General features: G+C 39.1%; 1 protein-coding gene across 5 annotated transcripts in view; it reads right to left on the bottom strand.

Moving 5' to 3' along the window:
* The window catches only part of ANKS1B (ankyrin repeat and sterile alpha motif domain containing 1B), a 914119-nt gene extending 891785 nt beyond the window's left edge, over window positions 1-22334 (bottom strand). For 2 of the 5 annotated variants that reach the window (XM_033118713.1, XM_033118715.1), the window contains exon 1: window positions 21746-22334. In XM_033118713.1, the coding sequence (XP_032974604.1) occupies window positions 21746-21879 (134 nt within the window). In that variant the 5' untranslated portion in view covers window positions 21880-22334. Of the gene's footprint in view, window positions 1-15772; window positions 15823-21745 lie in introns of those variants that run through there. The other 3 variants (XM_033118712.1, XM_033118714.1, XM_033118716.1) reach the window with 3 other exon arrangements.
* Window positions 22335-22766: the final 432 nt, after the last annotated feature.

Here is a 22766-nt window from a genome sequence, read left to right as displayed (position 1 = left end):
AGAAAAAGAGTTCCCAATTGCTTTGAAGGGTGGACTAGGCACTGGCGTCGGTGCATAGCTTCCCAAGGGGAGTACTTCAAAGGTGACCTTAGTGATATTCAGCAATGAGGTATGTAGCACTTTTTCTAGGATGAGTTCGTGAATTTAACTGTCAGACCTCGTACATCATTCTAGCCATGGCAAAAAAGAAGGAGTCCTTTTCTTTGAGATTGGGAGAAAAATGATAAAAGGGGAGCGGGGAGAGGCAAAAGACAGCATTTATGCCAGCTATTTATTTTGCGAAAAATAATATCGTTTTAATTAAGATACAAAGAGACATATTCTCATAGTCTAGGTTCTTTGACAAAGTTCTTCCAGATGGTTACCTCTCCCTAGAGTGACAGCAGTCAGTGCAGTCTTGCACATATTGGGGATTCAATTAAACACTGCTGACCATCTGATTCAGGATTCAGAGTCTGGAGTAGCTGACTCAATACAAACAAATGGCTTAGTTCCCCATTAAAGTTAAGTCACTCTATTCTCCCCAACACTGCACCTCCTTTGCAATGTGGGAGAAAACTGAAGTGAATAAAAATAAACCATGTAACAAAGATTAGGGAGCAAACTGCAGAATACAAAATTTCTCTAATTTTATCATAAGGTCAGAATCCTCCAGATAAGGATCAACACTGAGATATTTCCCTCTTAATGCAGTTCAATCAAATCAATGCTTAGTGAGCACTGCTTCAGGATACTTCAGATGAGGAAGACGCAGTCTGAGCTCAGCTGCGAAGGGCTGGGGATAAGAGAACCACACAAATGATTATCACGTGAGGTTGAATCACAGTGAGTGTTAAAAGTGAAGGGAAGAATGAAATATTAAATCACGTTTAACCCTATAAGAACCTTATGAAGTATTTATAGACAAGAAAAAGGCTCAGACAGGTTAAAAACATTTTTTTTCAGGCCATGTAGAAAGTATATGGTAGGGATAGATTCAAATTCTGGATTGACTGACCCCAAAACTCAATCTCTCCCAAAGGAGGGATAAGTCATGTCTGGTTGGCAGGTTGAATGGGCGTTTGGAGGCTAGTGGAGAGAAACTAGGAACAGTTTCTTTAGAGGTAGTTATTTTAGGGAGAATTTGGAAAGATACATATAATTTTGAAGAGTTGAGATATTACGGAAGGAGAACAATTCCAGGGGAAACAGCATAAAGCAAGAAGCAGGAAATCCAGGTCAACCTTTTAGGAACAGTAAGCAGTTCAGATAATCTACAGCACAAACTCTTTACAAATAAATATTAAATGGGATGCACATTTTAGGGGCCAAATATTGGAGTCTAAACTAGGATCTCAGCTGCTAAAAAGGTGAAGGTGGACTAATGTGAGGGGCAATATGAAAAATTACCCTATATTTACTCTACATTTAAGGGGGGGAAGGGAAGACAGGGAAATTAAAAAAAAAAAAAAAAAAGAGTGTGAATTAGGAAGGGAAAATTATCCCTTTGCTCTGCAGTCAAGAGGTTAGCAAACTATGACCCACAAGCCAAATTCAACTCTCCGTTTTTGTAAATAAAGTTCTGTTGGAACACAGCCATGTCCAGTCATTCATGAATTGTCAAGGACTGCTTCCACCCTGCAACAGCAAAAAACGCGTGGCCCCTAAAGCCTAAAATATTGACTTTCTAGCCCTTAAAAGAAAAAAAATTGCCAACATTTTCTCTAGTCCCACACCTTATAAACCACTCTTCCTACTCTTTAAGCAGTTTGGTCTGGCCTAAATATGAAGCTTAAGTTGATATTTTTTGATTCATCAATTTCCAAGATTATCATTTTAATTCCAATTATACTAACAGTAACTGAGGATTTGGCTCTCTTCCACCATCAGCCTCCTTCCCACTCCCTTCCCTCCTTACATACAGACTTTTCTCTCCCAATATAAATATATATTTAAATCAGTAGTCAGTGTTTACAACTTCGTTATGACTACATATTCTTCATTACTGAGCCAGATAATGTAATATGATTATGTTTCCATACTTAATAAAAACATCTTTCTAAAGCTAATAATCATTTGTTTCATTCGCTTAGTTTCCCATTACCTGTCAGTATTTTCCCCCAAGTCCAACAAATGTGTCAACTGTCAATTTTTTCCAAATGTTCAAACATACCAAATACTTCATTGTTTCTATTTGTTCCTCCCACAACCCTCCCCTAGTTCTCCATCCATTTCCTCCAATCTGGACTAGTTGCCCTCTAAGCCTAGTGAACAGCTGTTTTCATGAAACCTCTTTTTGCTCTCCTATATTGAATCCTTTGTTTCCTGCATCCTTTAGCTTTCTCTCTACTGATTCCCTCATTTTAAGCAAGTTCATCCTCCAGAAGCTTTCTATGAAAGAACACATAGACATAAATGTTTTAATCCTTCTATGTCTTACAACTTCTTTATCTATCCTCAGATCTAATAGATAGTTTGGCTGAATAGAGATATCTGAGCTGAAAATCATTTTCCCTCATAATTTTGAAAGCATTGCACCACTGTCTCTATAATCCAGAGTCGCTGTTAAAAATTTTATGTCATTCTGATTTCCATTCATCTCTATGTGACTTATTTTTATGTTTTCTTTTGTTTTGTTTTGTTTTGTTTTACACACCTCCACAAAGCTTTTAGGATTTTATTTTATTTTATATTATAGTGGAGAGTTGCTGAATGGATGTGAAGTAGGTAATGTCAGGTGATTAGGACCAAATACCCCAAAATTAACAAAACCTGAATTTTTTTAATTAAAGGACTTTCTTCCCTACTTTTAAAAATAAAATAGGAAATTGAAAACTAATACAAATAAATTCTTCAATCCAGGAGTTCTTTTAACATTCATTCCTAGCCAATCTCAAGCTGATCAAGCCCTAATTCCAGGCTAATTAAACTTTCTAACTGACCTTTTAAAGTTCACCCCAAACTATGGCTAACTATTCAACTCCAATCTCCTTTCTCCAAATACTATTTCTTCATGACAATATAAAATAGTTCACATTTCCACGCATTTGCAAATGCAAAGCTTTCTTTCTTTTTAGTATTTATTTCATCTCTGCCAACCTGTGTTCACGATTAGGTTGCTTTAGGTCCTGATTCCCTTTGGAATTCATATGAAAAGATGTAACCTTTACCAAGTCACTTATAACCACAGTTCCCCTCACCCTTTCCTTAGTCAGCAGCAGCCACTTGATTCATACATCTCCAAAACATCTAGTGGGACAAGGATGCAGCCATCCTACACGGCAAAGGACTACCCTTCCCCACCCCCAATAAAGAATTATCTGGCCCAAAATATGGATAGTGCCAATGTGGAGAAATCTAGCTCAAAAGCTACTTCGCTCTAATCTAAGACCTACAACTAGCCCACCAATCAAGTAAAACCTACCTTAGGCTCAAGATCACTCTCTCTTCTCCTCCCTGGCCTCCCTACTGTGTTCCCAGGCTCTTTGTCTGCCTCGGCCATTGAAACTGCCTTTTTCCCAGCACTGCTATGATATACTGGCCCTCAGATCCTTAGCTCCCTCCTGACAGCGGCACCTGAGACACTGTTGCCTCCACGCAGTTCCAAAACTCCCTGGCTTGCTTCTCACCACGGAAAATGGGAGGCTTTAAACCCCTTGTTTTCTGGACTTGGATCTCTGTACAGTCTAGCCTCCACTCCAACCTGACTAATGTTAATCAGCTATTGCTCCCTACATCCCAGGGTGACAGTATGGTTTGACACTACACATCAGAGCCATCTTTAAAAGGCCTTCTCCTGTCTAACTCTGGAGTCCTGGCATTTAATCTCTTCTTTCTGTAGTCACCTTAGGAGCTGCTGCCTATCTGTAAAACAGCCATTTACAGGTTTTAAGAGCTCATGACATGGTCACTGAAGAAATACATAAACCAATAACTTGCATGCTTGAGTTGCAAAGAACATACATTTAGACTGACTGAATTCTGAGTTATTTCTTTCAGCCACTAAAATATTTATTGAAGTACTATGTTAGGCATTAGAGGTTGGAGGCATTAAAAAAAATGCATGGTCTGTACTCTTAAATAACTTAAAGCTTAATATACGTCAGATATGTAAATAAATAGTTCAGTTACGCTGATTACAATTAGATCACCCCTATTCCATAGCTTAAAAAGAAAAAAAGAGAAAAATCCTTTCTCAGAATTGACAGAAATAACAGTCTCAAAATTGAAGTATACAGAATGAATGAATGAGCAAATGAACAAACAGATGGACAAATGAGAAACCAAATACCAAACTGGTAAAGCTTTTTTTGGGTCTTAGGCAAGGTGGTACATCATGTAAATGAGACTTTCATTATTCTACTACATCTCCTTTCATTTTCCTTAAATGTCATTCTCACTATAAATGCTAATTGGTTTAGCATATGTAACAAATTAATCTAGTGGCAGAATAATTCCATAACACAATGCATGCTAAAAAGTCTTTGCTTCTCAGCTTTACAGATAACGGAGCTTCTAAAACAGATCTAGCCCACTAGCCTGTGCACAGAGCAAACTGATACTAAGCCAGAATGCACTGTCCAGACTCTCCACATGCTTAGAGCCAGCGTCCATATAATTGGTCAGTGTGCATTATCAGTTATTAAACAGTTTTAATGTTATGTTTAATTGGCGCATTCTCTGAATTTTAGAGCAACAAGCAGGGTTTTCAAGAAAAGGAGATCATAACTATATTACATTCCTTCTCCCTCTAAAAGTATAAAAATAGCAGTTACCAATTGAGTCATCACAAAGGATCCACCTGGTTTGACTGATTTTGTCTCTGTATAACACTTCGTTATCTCATCATGTCAATTTATTTACATTGCAGCTGCACTGATATAGCTGATGCTACGACTGAGATTATCTTCATTCCTCATGAGATGGAGTCATACAAAACTGGGTTTGAACTCAAGTTCCACTGGGCTCTGTCTACATGACCTTGAGCAAGATGTTTAACGTATTTTAAGGCTAACGTGTATATGGGACTTTAACCACATGCGAATGTGGAAATAATACCTCATAGGTTTGCTGTGAGAATTGATAAGGAGATTATAAATCTATAAGACTAGCATTTTCTAGGTGCTCAGTGAACACTAGCATTCCCTTTAATCCAATATAAATTTACTAAACAAAATTATCTTAAACAAATCTTTTCCCTCTTTTTACTTAATTGTCTCAGCTCCCTCCACTTTATCAACGCTTCAATCATTCTTTCATTTATTCAAAGTTACTAAGAGCATGAACTTACTACAGCCTCTTCCAAAACATTTTCCGGGTATCTCTAGAATCCATAGTAAGAATTATGGTTCCAAATTGGCTTTTACTCTGAAAACACTGCTTGCCTTTGTTTTAAAATGTTTCCCCCTGCCCCCACTTCAATAATTTTCCAGTACTGAGGAGAGAATATTAGCTTTTGAGGCAGACATTATGGATTCCAAATCCAACTGTGTTGCTTACGTACTTACTCAAGTTGCTAACTTGTTCCAGTTACTAAATTTCTCTAGGTCTCAGTGTCCTGTAAACTAATATATGTAGAGATGAGCACAGTACCTAGCATCTAATAGGTGCTCTAAACAATGATTTGCTATTTCTCAGCACTGAGGTTGCTAACCAAACCTCTGTTCTCAGTCAATAATTGCACTCAAAGATATAGTCCAGATATACATAGTCCAAACTATGTACCATCAGTATGCCCCATTCCACAGCTACTCATTTAGTTATTCAACAAATAATTTTCTGAATGTCCTATATGTTCTAGCATAAAATGATGACATTTGTACAGCACTTTATAAGATTACTAGCTTTTCACAAAGATGGCACTGAAAGCAAAGAAGGACGCCCCTGCCCCTCCTAAAGCCGAAGCCAAAGGAAAGGCTTTGAAAGCAAAGAAAGCAGTGCTGAAAGGCATCCACGGCCACAGAAAGAGAAGATCCGCACGTCACTCACCTTCCAAAGGCCCAAGACACTGCAGCTCCAAAGGCAGCCCCAACACCCTCAGAAGAGCGCCCTCTGGAGTAACAAGTTTGACCATGTGCCATTGTCAAGTTCCCCTAACTACCAAGTCAGCCATGAAGAAGACAGAAAACAACATACTGTGTTCATTGTGAATGTCAAGGTCAACAAGCACCATATCAAACAGCCTGTGAACCAACCAGCTCTGTGAAGTTGATGTTGCCAAGGTCAACACTCTGATCAGGCCGATGGAGAGAAGAAGGCATATGTTTGACTAGCACCTGACTATGATGCTTTGGATGTTGCCAATGAAATTAGGATCATGTAAACTGAGTCCAGCTGGCTAATTCTAAATATAAAAAATTTTCACTGTAAAATAAATAAAAATGAAAATTAAATTAAATTTAAAAAGATAAATAAGCCAAGGTTTCAGGAATGAAGGAGTTCAGGGTCTAGTGGAAAGGCAAACATGCAAACAAATAATTACAGTGCAGTATTCTAAGTGCTAAAAATAGAGATGTGTACAAGGTACAGGGATGCACAGAAGACAAAGCTCAGGCACAGCTTCCAGAAGAGATGACTATGCTGGAATGAGACTAGAAGAACGAACAGGGCTTCACTGAGCACACAAGGGAAGGATGAGTATTCCAGGGGGAGCAAGAGTAGAAAGTCTATGATGCCCGCTAACAACACCAAGATTTTCAGGTATGGTTGGAGGCTCCTGTTGCAGAGAACCAGTGGGAAATGAGGCAGGTAGGAAGGAGCCAAATCACAAATCACAAATGATACTCCAATGAGTTTGGGCTTTCTTCTTTGAACAACAGATAGCCACGAATTTCTAAGTCAGAAAGTAACTTGTTTTAGAACAATTCCTTAATGGCAGAGGAAGGAATGAGTTGGAAGGGCTAATGTTGGAAGTGGTCATACTGAATATACGTAAGAGCGAAGGGAGATTCAAGGAATCTCTAGGGCAGAGGTGTCCAAACTTTTGTCAACCTTGGTTTTTTACCAAGGGCCATAAGCGGTAAAATACACAAACAGCCGGGCCACTCACTCGAGGTGAAGTATATATTGCCTCACCTGGTTTATTTAAGAAAATCTAAATATATTGTTGGAATTTGCTGCGGGCCAGTTAACAATGGATTGCGGACCGCAGTTGGCCCGCGGGCGCAGCTTTGACACCCCTGCTCTAGGGTTTCTAGCTTAGATGAATGCTACACAGTGGTTCCACTTACACAGAGGAGTGAAGCAAGAGGCAGAGCCGAACTGTGGGTAAAGATAATGAACACTTCAAGTTTACTATCTCTACTAAGGGAGAGATGCTCAGTAGGTCACGGGAATAGCATGTCTAGAGTACAGGAGAGAGGACTAAATTAGAGTATATATTTAGCATAGATATTAATAGTACCAATTTTTTAAAACCCAGGATCATACTTTTTAAAAGAAACATAATTCATTTGGACTTTTCTCCCAACTTCAATTGAAAAGATTATGAATTTAAAACTTTACATTACTGTCTATTGCACACGTTAAATTTTAACATGAAAAAGAAGTCCACATATTTCATGAAAAAAATAAACTCTAACCAAAGGTATTTTATATTTATTTATCTGTTTTCTTAAGCAGTCTAACTGATAATATATTTCCAAAATACTGTTTTCATGGCAAAAAAAAAAAAATACAGCATGCTTCATTTTCTGAATAAACAGCATGTTTAATTTCCTGAGTAAACATTACTCCTACTTGACAGTGAACAGAGTCCAAAGTCCCAGAAGGAGTTAAGAAATTTCTAAAATCCCAGGAGCAATAAACCTCAGCTCACCCAGAGAATCTAGTCAAGAGCTTATTATAAAGGACTAAAAGTCAATGTCATACCAACATTTTAAATAACATCATGCATTCCTCTATTTAATAAATTATTTCAAAATCAGGTCACAATTGACAGACACACTATCTTGGGCAGACGGGAGAGAGTAGATAAGCAGGGAAAATTTCCTTTTCTCTACTGAAGCATGTCCACCAACTGTCATTTCTGGAAAACAGCCAAAATGAGCACTTTATTTGCAAAAAGAGCAGGAGATTCATGAAATACTAGCAAAATGTGTGACTGTATAAATGTGGAATGTAGAGAATTCTTTTAAGATTCACATTTACGGATGTTTGGAAATAATCTTTCTAAGAAATAGATTAAAAGCACAAATGCTACCTCTAAAAGCCAAGGTAGTGCCCTGAATGTCTGGGGATAAACTTGACCCTTTTCTTCTAGGCTGTGAACATACGGTTCCCTTACACACTCCCAAGACAGATCTCTGGCCTCCTAGATATTTACCTGAATTAGTCACATAAATTACCTTGAGAAAACCATTGTCAAACCATGTCTCTTTCTCTTAACTCTCTTTTTGTTAGGTTTCCTAATTTTTCTGTTCCTCTTTGATCACAGAGCATTTTCTAGTTTCCTGGTCATAGGGTTTACCAACAAAAGCTGACACAGCTGAGTTGCTGAGGGAAAACAGCTGAACTATTGGAAGGAAATCAGAGAAAAAAGAGGGAGGAAACCTAGAAATGTTATTAACTACAGAAGAAACAGGAAAACCTTGAACTTTGTCTGAATCTGTATAAACTTGTGACTCTAGATTAATGTTCTCAATTCAGATCAGGATCCATAGTCAACTACCATGTTTCTCCGAAAATAATACCTACTGGGACCATCAGCTCTAATGCATCTTTTGGAGCAAAAATTAATGTAAGACCCAGTCTTATTTTACTATAAGTAAAATAAGCATTTACTTATATGTATTTACTTATAGTAAAATAAGACCGGGTCTTTACAGTACAGTACAGTACAGTACAGTACAATACAATACAATAAATACAATACAATACAATACAATACAATACAATACAATACAATACAATACAATACAATACAATACCTGGTCTTATATTATATAAGGGACCACACAGAGTAACTATTAATTATTGCTCCAAAAGATGCATTAGAGCTGATGGTCCAGCTATGTCTTATTTTTGGAGAAACACGGTAAGAGTCACCAAGGGCCTTCTAAAGAGTTTCTCATTGATCTAAAATAAATATATATTTAAAAAAAAAAAAAAGAATGGTAGGAGTCTGGATAATGTTTACAGCCAATAACTAGGGAAAAGAGAAAGGCAGGTATTCATTTTGAGTGACTTTACTATTGGAAACTCCCCAACGGTTACAACATTGCAAACACCACTGTCACCTTGGACAAGGTACCCAATTGTGTCACAAAGTATTTTGGCTTTTTAAAGAAGTGAGATAAGCATAACAGAGAGCAAGTGGAAAAGGTAAAGTGAAGAAACACTTCTGATTTTGGTGTATTTTCTCAAGAAGTTCACAAAGTAGTCAAGGTAATAAATATGTTTCTACATGGCCCTTTTCTGAGATTTTTGTCCTCTTTTTCCACCCAATCATGAGGCCGGGCCCAAACCAATCTAGCAGCCCCTAAAATATGCCTGTCCCCCTGAGCCTTTCCAACTCCTGGCAGTTCAACTTTTTTTATTTGTATCATCCAATAAAACCCCATTGCCCTGTAAAGAGCAAGCAAGCAAGACCTCCAAGGAAGGTCACATTAGACACGTGTCTTGAACTCTTTTCCTCAACTCCTGTCCATCAAAGAAACAACACGTGGATCACATTGCTGAGGAAACAGTATCTGCCAATCCCAGATTCAAGAGTTCTGGAAGGATTTGAAGGGAATAGAAAACAGGTTGGGTAGATACTCTGTGTGGTCCCTTGTTCTGCTAATGAACACCACAACTGACTGCAAAGTTTAAGAACCGTTTCTATGGAAGTCCGAGGGTCCATAAAAATAGAAAGCCAAGATCCAAACCGAGATATCATGAAAAGGTCCTATGTTACCAGAGGTGCTATTGATGATAAGAAAAGGTAAGACGTGAAGAAAAGAGTAGGTAGGAATCGTGATCTCCTTAGAGCCCTACATGGTACCTTGTACATTAAGCAGGTTGTTTCAATCCAGGCCTGTTTCATTCCCTTACTAGGTAGTAAAACCAACATTTTTATTATCTTTCCATTGAGCTTGTTTTCCCAGACCTAGAAAAGAACAGCAGCAACTGATAACACTGCCTGATGCTTATTTTTTCTTGAATTTGGCATGAAAAGCCAAATGGTCTTTTAAAGTACGAACTATAACTGTCATGAATTATTTTTGCAATGCTCCCAAACTATTTTTACCAATTTTTGCAAATAAAGAGGGTATTTTTCAGCTATTTCAAATGCTTACTGAAAGTTTCTTTGCGTAGATTTGTTCTAGATAGGGATTCCTTGTAATAAAGTCTGAGAAATCTCCAGTATGAATTATTTACAGTCCTGGTTCATTTGGGCCAATAATGATTTTTATAAGACCTGTGCAGAGTTACCATATTTTAAAATATACTTGGTCAATGTCCTGACATAATGTTTTTCTGACATTTTAAAAATCATAGTGGGAATATCATATAACAAGAAAAACCTACTTGCTGAACTTCTTATCTCTGTCAAATTCTGCAAACTCAACTTCCTCAGCGAATGACAGTTACTATCCCAGTGCTTTTATAACTCTTCTTTTGCATTATCATCATCTTACTGAAATTCTTGAGAAGGCATTTCACTGACAATTATAATAAAGACTTTCAGCTAAACAGAGGGAAAAATATAAAGATTTTCTGTCTCTCAGTCAATCTGGAGGTCTACTATTAGGTTGGTGCAAAAGTTATTGTGGTTTAAAAGGCTAAAAATAATTGCAAAAACCACAATTACTTTTGCACCAACCTAATACCGTGTTTCCCCAAAAATAAGTCCTAGCCGGACAATCAGTTCTAATGCGTCTTTTGGAGCAAAAATTAATATAAGACCCGGTCTTATATTATATAAGACCCAACCTTACAGTAAAATAAGACCGGGTCTTATATTAATTTTTGCTCCAAAAGACGCATTAGAGCTGATTGTACGGCTAGGTCTTATTTTCGGGGAAACATGGTACATATCTACAACAACATACATGAAAGAAAAAGCTCATAAAAAAATGCAGGGCGGCCAGTTTGCTCAGTGGTTAGAGCATGGTGCTCATAACACCAAGGTCGCCAGTTTGATTCCCACATGGACCAGTGAGAAGCAATGGCTTGAGCTTGGAGCTGAGCTGCCCGCAGGCAGCCAGTTGGCTTAGTGGTTGAAGCAAGGTGCTCCAAATACCACAGTCGCCAGTTCGAGTCCCACATGGGCCAGTGAGCTGCGCCTTCCACAACTAGATTGAAAAAAAACAATTTGACATCCTGGAAAAACACACTGTTCCCCAATAGTCCCCAATTAAAAAAAAAAAAAAAGCAAAGTGCTGACCAGCCTATCAAACTATCATCATCTTTCCTCCAAAATACAAGGAAAAATAGTGTCCAGGAGAACTGCCACACAGGAGTCAAGCTTTGGTCATAATCTCCATGGTACCTGGCATTCTTAATTGCCCATAGCCTGATTTTCTTCCAACACAGGGGTACAGGCATTGCTGACTTGGAGAGATTTTTCATTATTATTATGAAAAATAAGAGCATTATGTTACTCTCAGCTTCCACTCTTTTTCTCTTTTCCTTCCTCCTCATTTCCCTCTCTTACTGAACAACTCAGTTCCCAAAGCCATTTAGTAGGGCAGAGAAAGACAGGCGTTCACACTAGAGGAAGAGGGAAGCCACAGTGACCTACAGTGAAGTGACAGAGCCCAAACTAGTGGAGGAAAATATCCATATTGGGGGCAGCTGAGTGTGGGGTATCAGAGCTGAACGAAGTCAGAGAGGGTGTCCCCTAGAGGGGTACGTGATGTGAGAGGTCAGAACCCAAGTAGGGTGACGAGGATATCTAGGTAACGGTGGCAGAAGTGAACATCCAGACATGGGGTATCAGAGTCCAAACAGGGTGAAGAGGGCTCCCATATGCCAGGGTGACCCTGTGCAAGGGTTAGACCCCAAGAAGGATAACAAGGGCATCCCTCTGTCTATGTGAACTGGCAAAAGGAGTCACAGCCTGGAAGGGGCAAGAGGATGTCTGCGTAGGAGATTCGTCCTGTTGCTCACAATGTTCTCATTTATCACTTGCTTATGAAAACACCTGTCAGGCTTCACCTACAATCACTCTTCTTCCCTTTGTAATAACTAGTTTGGAGAGGCACACTTAAACTATTTGAATATGCCAGTCTTCATTATTAATTCTGATACTTACATTTTCTTAGACTTCAGTACGAGCCCTTTCAGACTGGCTTCTTTGAGTCATTTTTTGAGCATTTTCTTGCTTTTGGCATCATAAAATGTCCCAGGACTCATCTTTCTCTGTCTCAGTCCTGGATCAATCATTTCTCTAAGAAGCCATAGTTCCTTTTATTGGAAAATGGTAATCAGAGCTAAGATTTGGTTCCTGGGTATGTTCATTAGTGAAAATGATATGTTCACACACAGAAATACACACATTTACATCTATATTGAAAACTATGAGTTTACAATGATTTGTCTAATTCCCGCCTAACTCCACAGGCAGGATTCATTTTGGTTTCTTCCTTCCTGTATCTGTAACTTCCTTCAATAGTGAAAAACTTGGCTTCTGTTCTCTTTAGTACATAGACCTACTCGATAAATCCCGCTGTCTGTAACCAATCCTCCAGTTTACTGCCACATCTTCCCCTGTGTCAATGTCTCCCTTCCCCCACTCAGGCTCTGCCACCCATGTCAGGCTGAAATGCCTTTCTCCCCAATTGTTAGCCTGGCAAACTCCTACTCACCCAACAAGATTCAAGAGTCTCCATCTCTCTGAATTTTCCCGACTACTCCTCCCAGATGGAACGAAGGGCGTCTCCTTCTTGCTCTTTACATTCCTGTAGCATATTTGGTACTTCCATTATAGCACACATCACACTATTTTTAACTCTTTGTTGACATGTCTGTCCCATTACTCTACAAGCACTTGGGGATAGACAAAGATGATCTCATTCCATTTTAGAATCCTCAAGGTACTCAATAAATACTTGCGAAAATGAGTGGTCATTCTTTGTTATCACTGTTCTTAGATGTCAGTGCCCCATAAAATCCTGATTGACTTTGGTTAGTTGGAGAGTAGCTGGTTCATTGATTAATAAGTTTTGGTCTAAATACACCCTAATACACAGCATAAAAAATACCAGTGAAAAAACGTGTAGGAAATGGTTTTATCATTATTTGTAATTCTTCACCTTCTCTGGTATGTCTTCGAAGCTTCTGTCATCCTTCAGAGTGACAGACCACTGTGGTCTCTAGCCAAAGCAAGCCAACAACAAGACGCAACTCTGTCCCTGGCCAGCCCATTGCTGGAGTTTCCCATGCCAAAGAACATTCTGCATAATTCCTGCTGCACCCCACACTCACTCCTACTCACTCCCAGGTCTCCACACTAACAGTAAAATAGCTCTACAAAACAGGAATAATTCTGTAAGCAAATATAGCAGTTTTCTGGTACATTCAAAACACAAGATACTATATTTAGCATATTTACATGATACATAAAACATTTCAAATGCAGATTAGTAACTAGAGGTATCAAAGACTCAAAGGAGTTAAGTAGTAATTCATGCAAAAAAAAAAAAAAACAAGGAAAGAAACTTTAATGCGGAGGAATGCTAATTGATATCCAGAGGTCAGAACTTCAAATGCCTCCCTCGTACAGTGAAACACAGGTGTACGAAATAGTGTACACACTGAAGTCACCTTGCAACATAGATTGTTTTAAAACCCAAGAAAATGCATTTAAATGTATGTGAATCTCAAACCATATTAGATATTAAATCTCTTAAACATTTGCACAGCATATCTTTGTCATCCATGATTATATACTAAATATGTACATCTAAGGAATAACTTCTAGAAACAAGCAAACAACATGCCATATGCTGATATCTAAGATGGGTATATAATAAAACAGATATCCAATAAAATGTTCTAGAGACTAAACAAGCAGTAAAAAGAAAAGGCTGTTCCAGCACCAGTCCTGTGTCACCCCATTTCTCACGTCTCCAACCAAATCCCTTTGCCCTTGTACAGCAGCAGCCTGATCAGAAGGAAGGATAAATGACCACCTTTATCCAACACCCTCTTGCAAATCTGGCCAAACCCACTCCATCAGCTCTACTACAAGAGCTCCAGGGGCCGGCCCGGTGGCTCCGGTGGTTGGAGCTCCATGCTCCTAACTCCGAAGGCTGCCAGTTCGATTCCCACATGGGCCAGTGGGCTCTCAACCACAATGTTGCGGGTTCGATTCCTCAAGTCCCGCAAGGGATGGTGGGCTCTGACCCCTGCAACTAACAACAGGACCTGGAGCTGAGCTGTGCCCTCCACAACTAAGATTGAAAGGACAACAACTTGACTTGGAAAAAGTCCTGGAAGTACACACTGTTCCCCAATAAAGTCCTGTTCCCCTTCCCCAATAAAATCTTTTAAAAAGAAAAAAAAAGGAAAAAAAAAAAGCGTTCCAAAGCTTTACTATTTGTCCTCAAGTTTTGTTTTATCTTAAAATGAAAACACAAAAAGAGCATCCTCTTCCTAAATGCATTTATCAATCAATCACATCTCAATATGCATTAACTGTGAGCTCCCAGAAGTAGTTTTGGGTGATGGTGTAAAGTTAGGAAAGAAATGAGGACTCTGAGTCCATGAGGTTAGTGGAGAAATTAACATTGAGGGAGGGAGGAAACTAGAGATGATGAAAGCAAACTCTGTAAATTCAATATTCCTTCCTCTCAATCTACTTCTCACTACCCAGCCCATTCCAGCTCTACATCTCACACAAAATCTGCGCCCCCTCAGAAGAGGGACAGTTGGCACAAAAACTAGAGCCAGGGTGAACTTGTAGTAATTCGAATGCAAAAACAGGCTTTCTTTCTAGAAAAAGAGATTTGGCCAGGAAGGATTAAAGGAAATGTTGTATAGGGAACAGATATAGCAAACCAGCACCAAGAAATGAGGTTAGCCTTTTAAGCGCAAATCCATCATTCAAGATTTGATACAATTTGATCAAAGAATAGTGACAAGTTTAAACTGATTGTTTCAGTTCACTTAACTAGAATTAAGCACTTTAAATAAAGCTGTTCTCACAACACAATAGAACCCAAATATCTCTGCAGCACAACTGAATCAAAGTTCCATTTTACAGACAGATTCATGAAGATATCCTGTTAAATAAATCACAAAATTTCAATCCTAACCCAGGTTTAACACAAATGTAGAAATCACTTGCTGTCCTACTGATGCAAAAAAAGAAAACTGGACTCTAAGAAGAGTTCCTAGACCTGTGTTACACAGGAAAATTCACTGGGTTTTCAACTGGCATTATGCCTCTGCCTGCCATATGGTTTACATGACCATGACATCACGTACATAAGAAAGAACTGGAATACAGATGAAGTTCCGTGTAAATTCCTGCTTTTTCAAATATAAAATATTCTCTCGTGTCAAAATATGATGAATAACCCAAATTCATCCTATTTCAAGCAACTAAAACTATGCTGCAATATGTTCAAAATAGAAACCAAAGATACACTCAAAGGCATCAAATGTTAAATACCTTCAGGTTCTGAAATTAGTCTTTTCTAATCCTTGATTTGACTTATAGTCAACTGCCATTTCTAGTTAAATACTTAGGAAGAATGTTCTATAATAGGCTCCTTGAAAGAATTTTCCAAAATTACCCCAAATGCATAATTAAGTAAACTATTTCAATAAACAACTGAACGAATCAAATTGTGGTTATCGTCACCTGAGAGGCCAAATTGCTAATGTCAGCAGATGCATTACTGAATATTGTGAGCTTCTGTATTACGTCAGTGAAGACCTGTTCCACTCTTCCATCAACTGTAAGAAACCCCTGAGACACATGAGGTGTTGGGCAATGTAAGTACAAACGAGATGCGTAGTAGTCACAGGCCGGTTGTCCTAATTCCTTGCTACAAATGAGCCTCACCGTTATGAAGAGGGAGCTGAAAACCCTGCTTAGTAGAGAAAGAGGTCAATCCCAAAATTCCCTCTCCTCTCTCCTCCCTCCCCATCATGCAGCTGGCACAGTTCACTCTGGCAGACACAGCTCCCTGAACATAATGGTGCAATCACCGCTTCAAACATCATTACTATCTAAAATAGATAACCCACTTGCAAGTTGACTATTTTTATAGATACAACATTTTCATGCAGTTTAACTGCTCTATTTGTGATTTATTCCACTGAACCAATGCAGTTTCCCTGGTAGTGTCTTATATTAGAATCAGAATAACCACAATTGCCCAAGTAATTGTAAAAATTATAACACTTCCCAGTTGCCTCTTATCTTCTTGTACCCATCACCAAAAACTTCATAAACTGAATCCTGAATCTGAAAAAAAAATTGTAAGCTATCTGGTTTACATGTGTTTAGTGATCAGAATATTATTTTTATCCAATTTATCTATTTTTTTCACACGGAGGTCTTGAGAACAAGAATTTACTAAATACACTTTATATAGTACTTGCCGCTTTAAGGTATTAAGAAAACCAAGTACATTTGGAAACATTAATAAACTTTTTATTACTTTATTAAAATACAAATAATTCTTAATCTAGACTCACTAATAAAGAAATAATTTAATATACATTTTAAATGGGAATTAATTTTGTTTGGATTAAAAGGCAGTTGTACCAAAGAAAGACACTTTAAAAGGTTTTGCAGCTGTATCATGAAACATATGTTAAGTAAAATGAAATTTCACATATAATATGGAGGAAGGAAAAGGAGAGAAGCAATCAATTTGAATACTCTGATGAGCTCAGATTTCTTCAAGGACGAAAAGGGGTGATGAAGGGCATAATTGAAAAAACACACAAAAGAGTAGTATATACTTGTCCTGGGAAAATTCTAATGTCCCTTTCAGCTAAGTTTGAAAAAAAGAAAGGAGATACAAAAGTTCACTGGCTATGGTAGCTAATGTAACCTTGATCTCTGACAGAGTAACAGTAAAACTGTGGATGGTTTTAGACCACAAGAGAATTTCTTATGACATTGAACAACACCAAGAATCTGACTCTTCCCAATTTCTATTTTGCTTCTGTCTTTCCTAGTGAGAAACATTCTCAACCAGAAAGGATAAACAAATAATGTTAGGAGATTTTTGAAGTTCCAAACAGACAGAGATCCCAAGAGACATTTAGCTGCTTTAAATCAGTGTAAGTATCCAGACCCAGAAGAATTAGATGCAAGGGAGTGGGAGGAATTTGCATAAAAATTAGGCATCATCAATGGTTCACTACCAAAAACAAGCTATAATAAAGTAACCTGATTTGGGTGGAATTCATAGACTTACTACTAAAGGGGTAGATCAAAGGAATGTCTTAAAAATAACATAGCATGAATTTGGAAAGGCAGTGAATAAAATACCTCACAATATTCTCACAGGTATAGTGGAAAGAAGTAGCTGACAAATAGTTCTATTAAGTGGCTTCAGTGTTGGTAGAAATGCCATGCATAAAAATTGCTGCTTGTAAATTTATACTAAGCAGAAGAGAGGTTCTTTAGCGATATATCATGGTGTGTTGAATTCCAGTTACAGAAAACATGCTTATTAAATCTAACGATCATGCAGAGGAGACAAGTGAATACGTTGGAAGATAGACTCAAGATTCATAAAGATCTAGATAGATGATAAATATACGCTAAAACAAATAAGACTAAATGTAATAGGAATCATTTAATTTCAATCAACACTTTTACAAGAACCAAATAGGGGAACCATGGCTTCACAAGTCATAGGGAAAAAAAATACCTGGAAGATTTAATTGAGTATGTGCTCAGTGTGAGCCAATGCCATTAGATAGCTCAGAAAATACTGGCCTACATTACAGTAGATCTTAGATTAGTAATAAGGTAATAATTTCATTGTATCATGTTTTAAATAGCTGCTATTTTATTTTCATCACATGATACATGTTCATTGTAGAATATTGGAAAATGTAAGCAAAAAGAAAGATCACTCACGGTTCTGCCACTCAAAGATGAATACTGTTTACATTTGGTGTTTATCAGTCCAGATTTCTTAATGCACGTTATAAATGTTCACACACTTATTTTTCATTTTTTTTAAAAAAAGGATCATACTATTACAATGCTATTTTGTAATCTGTTTTGCTTTTTAATTCAATAGTATATCAAGTCCCAGTATATTCTACACTGGTCAAATGACATCTAATGCCCTTGTGTTCATTTCTGCTCACCACACTGAGTCGTTGCAAACTTTGAGAATATGCAAAGAAGAAAAAAGAGAGTAGCAAAAAGTGTGAAAATGTAAGTTCACCTATGCTCTGCTGCCACATGACAAAAGGTTGAAGGAAATAAGTGTACTGCCATGAAAAAACATAGATTTATAAGAAAATAATATAGCTAAATGCATGTGCCTGAACAACTGCGCTGGTAGATGAATTAAACTACTTTAGATTGACCCTCATTGCCAAACTGGTACCAACTCCTGGAAATTAAAGGGAGATGGATTTCAACTCAATAATAGGATTTTTTTTTAAATAATTAGAGCTGTCAAAAAATGGAATGGATCTAATCATTGGAGGGTTTAACAGGACTGGAATAACTAACTGGTAAAAGATGTCAGAGGTAATTCCTATGGGTGAGAAGTTCTAATAAAAGACCCCATCTTATCTGAAGAGTCTGTGCTTCTAATGGAAAACTTACTATAGAAATTTAGTCCCAGTCCAATATGAAGCAAATTGGTAGTCATTAAGGTCTTAAGAAATAGAGTCCAGTGCTTTAGAGCTGCATGAGAAACGCTAACGCTAATGATGAACACCAATGTGCTAAATGCTTTGCATTCATGCTTTACACCTCATTTAATACTTACAACAACCCTGTATACACTATTCCCATTTTATAGAAGATAGGGAGGCTTAGAGAGATTTTTATATTTATTCAATGTCATTCTTACTTTTGCCGAAAATTGCAGTGTCACCCAATCATACCTGATTCCCCATCACATAGACACTTGCTCACTTAGTAGGTAATATGTAATCAAAAGTATTTTCAAAAAAGTTCTTAACTAGTGATCCCTCAAAGCACAGTCATGAGATTTTTAATTAGAAAAAAAATATAAAGATTTTTAAATTAAATTGTACATTGCAAAACAAAAATATTCAGATTAGACATTCTCAACCATATACCTTAAACTTTTGTGAATAAAACAGATCCAATGAATAAGATGTAAGATGTGGTAAAGCAAATTTAAATCAAGGAATTTCAAATCTTTGCCATTACTAATTATGTGACCTTGGGCAAGTTCTTAATCTTCCTAGCTCTTTAGTCCTGCATCTATGAAATGAGGATCACTTAAGGTTGATATAAGAATTAAATGATACATGTAAGCGTTTAGCAGCACGGGATCTAAAACTTATTATACAACACAAGTAATAAACGGAGGGGGGGAGAAGAGAGGCAAACCTATTCCATAATTCATTCCAAAATATTTTAAAATTTCAGTGTCATTATGTTTGAAGGGGGAGGGGCCACATTTTCCATTATTCTTTAAAATTTCTGATGACAATCATTTATGAAATAAAGTGACAACTAAATAACATGTACCTTCGCTTAGGAATTTCATTTTATGCAAAGGATCACCCAAAGAGTACAATTTCAACTCCCATTTCCTTCTAAGACACTTTTAATTGTCTATTCAGTATGAGATACGTGAATCCAAGTTTAACGCTTATTGGTTTAGGTTTTGATTTTTACATCTTGGTTCAAAATACTCTAATGAACACATGTTTTTTAGTTTCACTGTTTTCTATGTGCATTCTTGTTGTAGAGCTACTACTGTTATCTCTGACAACACCAGCAAAAGAGAAAAGCTCTCATTCAAGAAGCACAATTTGGGTCACCATTTTGATATTTTATTTAATGTTGACGTTAAAGAGTTGGTATTTATTCTAAAAGTTTGACATCTATTCTTTTTTTAGAAATGGCACAACTGAGAAAGTATTTAAAATATGTTTGCCTTTAAGTTCAAACACAAAGATAGGCATTTTAAAATACTATTTATCTCAATGAAATTTACTGAAGTTCTCCCTGTTTTCAAAGAACGCTTTAGTCTTTCAAAGAATTCAGTTCCAAAAGAAATTGATTATTTTTAGAAACCTCTTTCAGCATATAGGTTTCTAGCTATAATCATTTTTATAACTGAAATGATCCACTGGCAAACACTTAACCTGCAACTTAAAACTGTAACTAGATATACTGCATCTGTGTAAATTACCTGTGACTAAGGGCAATTACTACAGCTATCATCTGAAATATGTACACATTGTCTGTGCGTGAAAGTTAAAATTATTTAACAAGGGAGTACACACAAGAGTCATCACTTCTAAGACCTACTGAAAAAGATGTCCCATAAACATTCATTGGTCTGTAGTGAACTGTCATTCCAACAAAATGTCTCTATCAACAAGTATAGATGATCACATATGGAGATTTTTTGAATCTCATCAACTATTTTCCTACTAAATTCACTTCACTGTAATACAAATGTTTTCACTGACCCTGTTAGCCAGGGCTGTAATTAACTGCATTGTCTGACCACTACAAACATGAGAACTGTGTAAAGAACACATTGTCATCATTCAAAAGTTTGCATTAACCACTTGTTAAGAGTAGCACAGAACAGCTTTTCAAAATCAAGAAAATCACTTGGGCTTTTAAAATTTTTTACAAGTCCAGCTGGGTTGCCTAAGAGATGTTTCAAGGTGAAGATATGAATAATGCCTCTCAAAATGTCCAGGATAAATTGAAAAGCTATGATTTTAGATAAAAAGAGTTTTCCTTGAATGCTATCTAGTGAATATTCTTCAGGCTTCCTCCTTCCCAATTGATTTCATTTGTCCATCAATTCAACTTTTTAGTTAATAGTTTTTGAAATATGCAAATCAACGCTATTTCATTTCTACGGTACTGACTGCCTGCTGAATAAAGACCTTGACATTTTTTAAAAAATGTCATCTTAGAAAGATTCTCCAAAGATTCTCCAAAAGGCCTCTACCACATTCGAAATACACTATCCGGATCCCAACTTGGCATCCTTCATCCCGAGATATCAAATAAGCAAGTTTCCACTCAGCTATGTCCAGGTAACTGAAAGTACTGCTGGGGCTGCCAAACCTGCCTCATCAAGTTTTATACACACCCTGTACTGATGCCATCTCATCAGAAGGTTCACTTTCTTCATTTTGTGGGATCATAACCCATAGCAGAGCAAATGCCTTCTGCAAGAGAAGGTAGCAGCAACCAAAAGCTGTGGTTTTTGCAGGGTGATTGCATGCACGCAATACCTTCTCTGCCCATTTCATTTAAATAGTCAAAAAAAAAAGGCTGGGTTCGAGCCTGCAAATATATCATAAACATTGATGGGAAGCAGGTGGAACGCCGATTTTCTTCCAGCCACACTAGTACATGTCCAAGTTCTGCACCACAGCTCAGAGAAAAGTAGCTACAGACGCATTGATGGAAGGCTATTTTAAAATTACCCAATGTGAAGCATCAATCTTCCTGGGAGGCTCAAATCTCCTCTCCATACACCCTGCCTGCTTTCCTGCCTAATTTCAGAATGAATCGCTGGCAGCCGGCAGGTGCAATAACCAGGAGGAGGAGGAGGAGGACGTATCCATCACAATGCATAAGGAGGTATGCAATCCCGGAGCTGCAGCCGGTCCTTACCTTAGCAGATTAGACAGGGGCAGGGGTCCGGATCCGCCGCCCAGGATCCCTCCTTTCCTGCCAGACAGGAGTTTCTCCACCAGGGCCACATTGCCAGTGCGAGCAGCTTCCAGCAGCTCCTGGTCCTTCCCCATAGTCTCTCAGCGACTCCCTCACAGAGTCCTTTCCCCTCCGGGTCCTTCTCCCCGCCCACCCCCACTCCCCCAAATCCGGGGCCCTCCCCGCCCCACCCTAAAATCATGCGAGAGCTTCCGCACAGAGAGATCCCTGCAGCCCCGAGCCGGGAGCACCACTCCGTCCTCCTCTTCGGGGCGCAGCTTTTACAATGGGGATCGGACCATGTCTGGGGAGAGGGGCTGGCCCAGCTGGGAGCCGCGACGCGCCCCCACAGCCACTCCCCTGAATTCCTGAGGCCTCCTTCCCGCGGGTGGGGCGTGAGGGGGGTGGGGACCGGGGTGCTTTGAGGAGCGTGCGGAGAGGCCGGTGAGGGCTGAGGAGGTCTGAGCAGGAGGAGGACACCGTCCTCGCGGGAGCCCGAGCGCAGCGACGACCGCGGCGGCGGCCAGCGCGCCCCGGCCCGGGCTCTCCTCTGCTCCGCGCCCGGCGGGCTAGCGGTTAGGGTAGGCAGCGGCGTCGGCGGCCCGAGGCGGAGAGGAGCGCGCGGCCGCGGCTCCCGCGCCCGTGGCCCGCGCCAAGGCAGGGCAGTGCGGAAAAACCGCGGCGGGCGCGTGCCGAGGGCGGCGGCGCGGAAGCGGCGGAGATGCGGGGCTGGGGACCGGCGGCCGGGCGCCCGGGTCCGCCGCGGGCGCCTCTGAGGCCTGGCGCGCCAGGCGGCCGGCGCGCGGGGGGCGTGTGCGCGCGGGCAGGTGCGGCCCGCCTGTGCGGGGGGCGGGGGCAGTGGGCGGGGCCCGGGACGGTGTGATCCTCGTTTTCGTGGCCGGGGTCCCTCCCTCCTCCTGTCTCCTTGGAAGAGGTTTAACCGTGTGAGGACTGGAGTTCTCCTCCACAGCCGGGCGGGCAG

This window comes from Rhinolophus ferrumequinum, chromosome 10 (genome assembly GCF_004115265.2).
Source record: "Rhinolophus ferrumequinum isolate MPI-CBG mRhiFer1 chromosome 10, mRhiFer1_v1.p, whole genome shotgun sequence".
Lineage (NCBI taxonomy): Eukaryota > Metazoa > Chordata > Mammalia > Chiroptera > Rhinolophidae > Rhinolophus > Rhinolophus ferrumequinum.
This window is presented reverse-complemented; position numbering and strand designations above follow the sequence as displayed.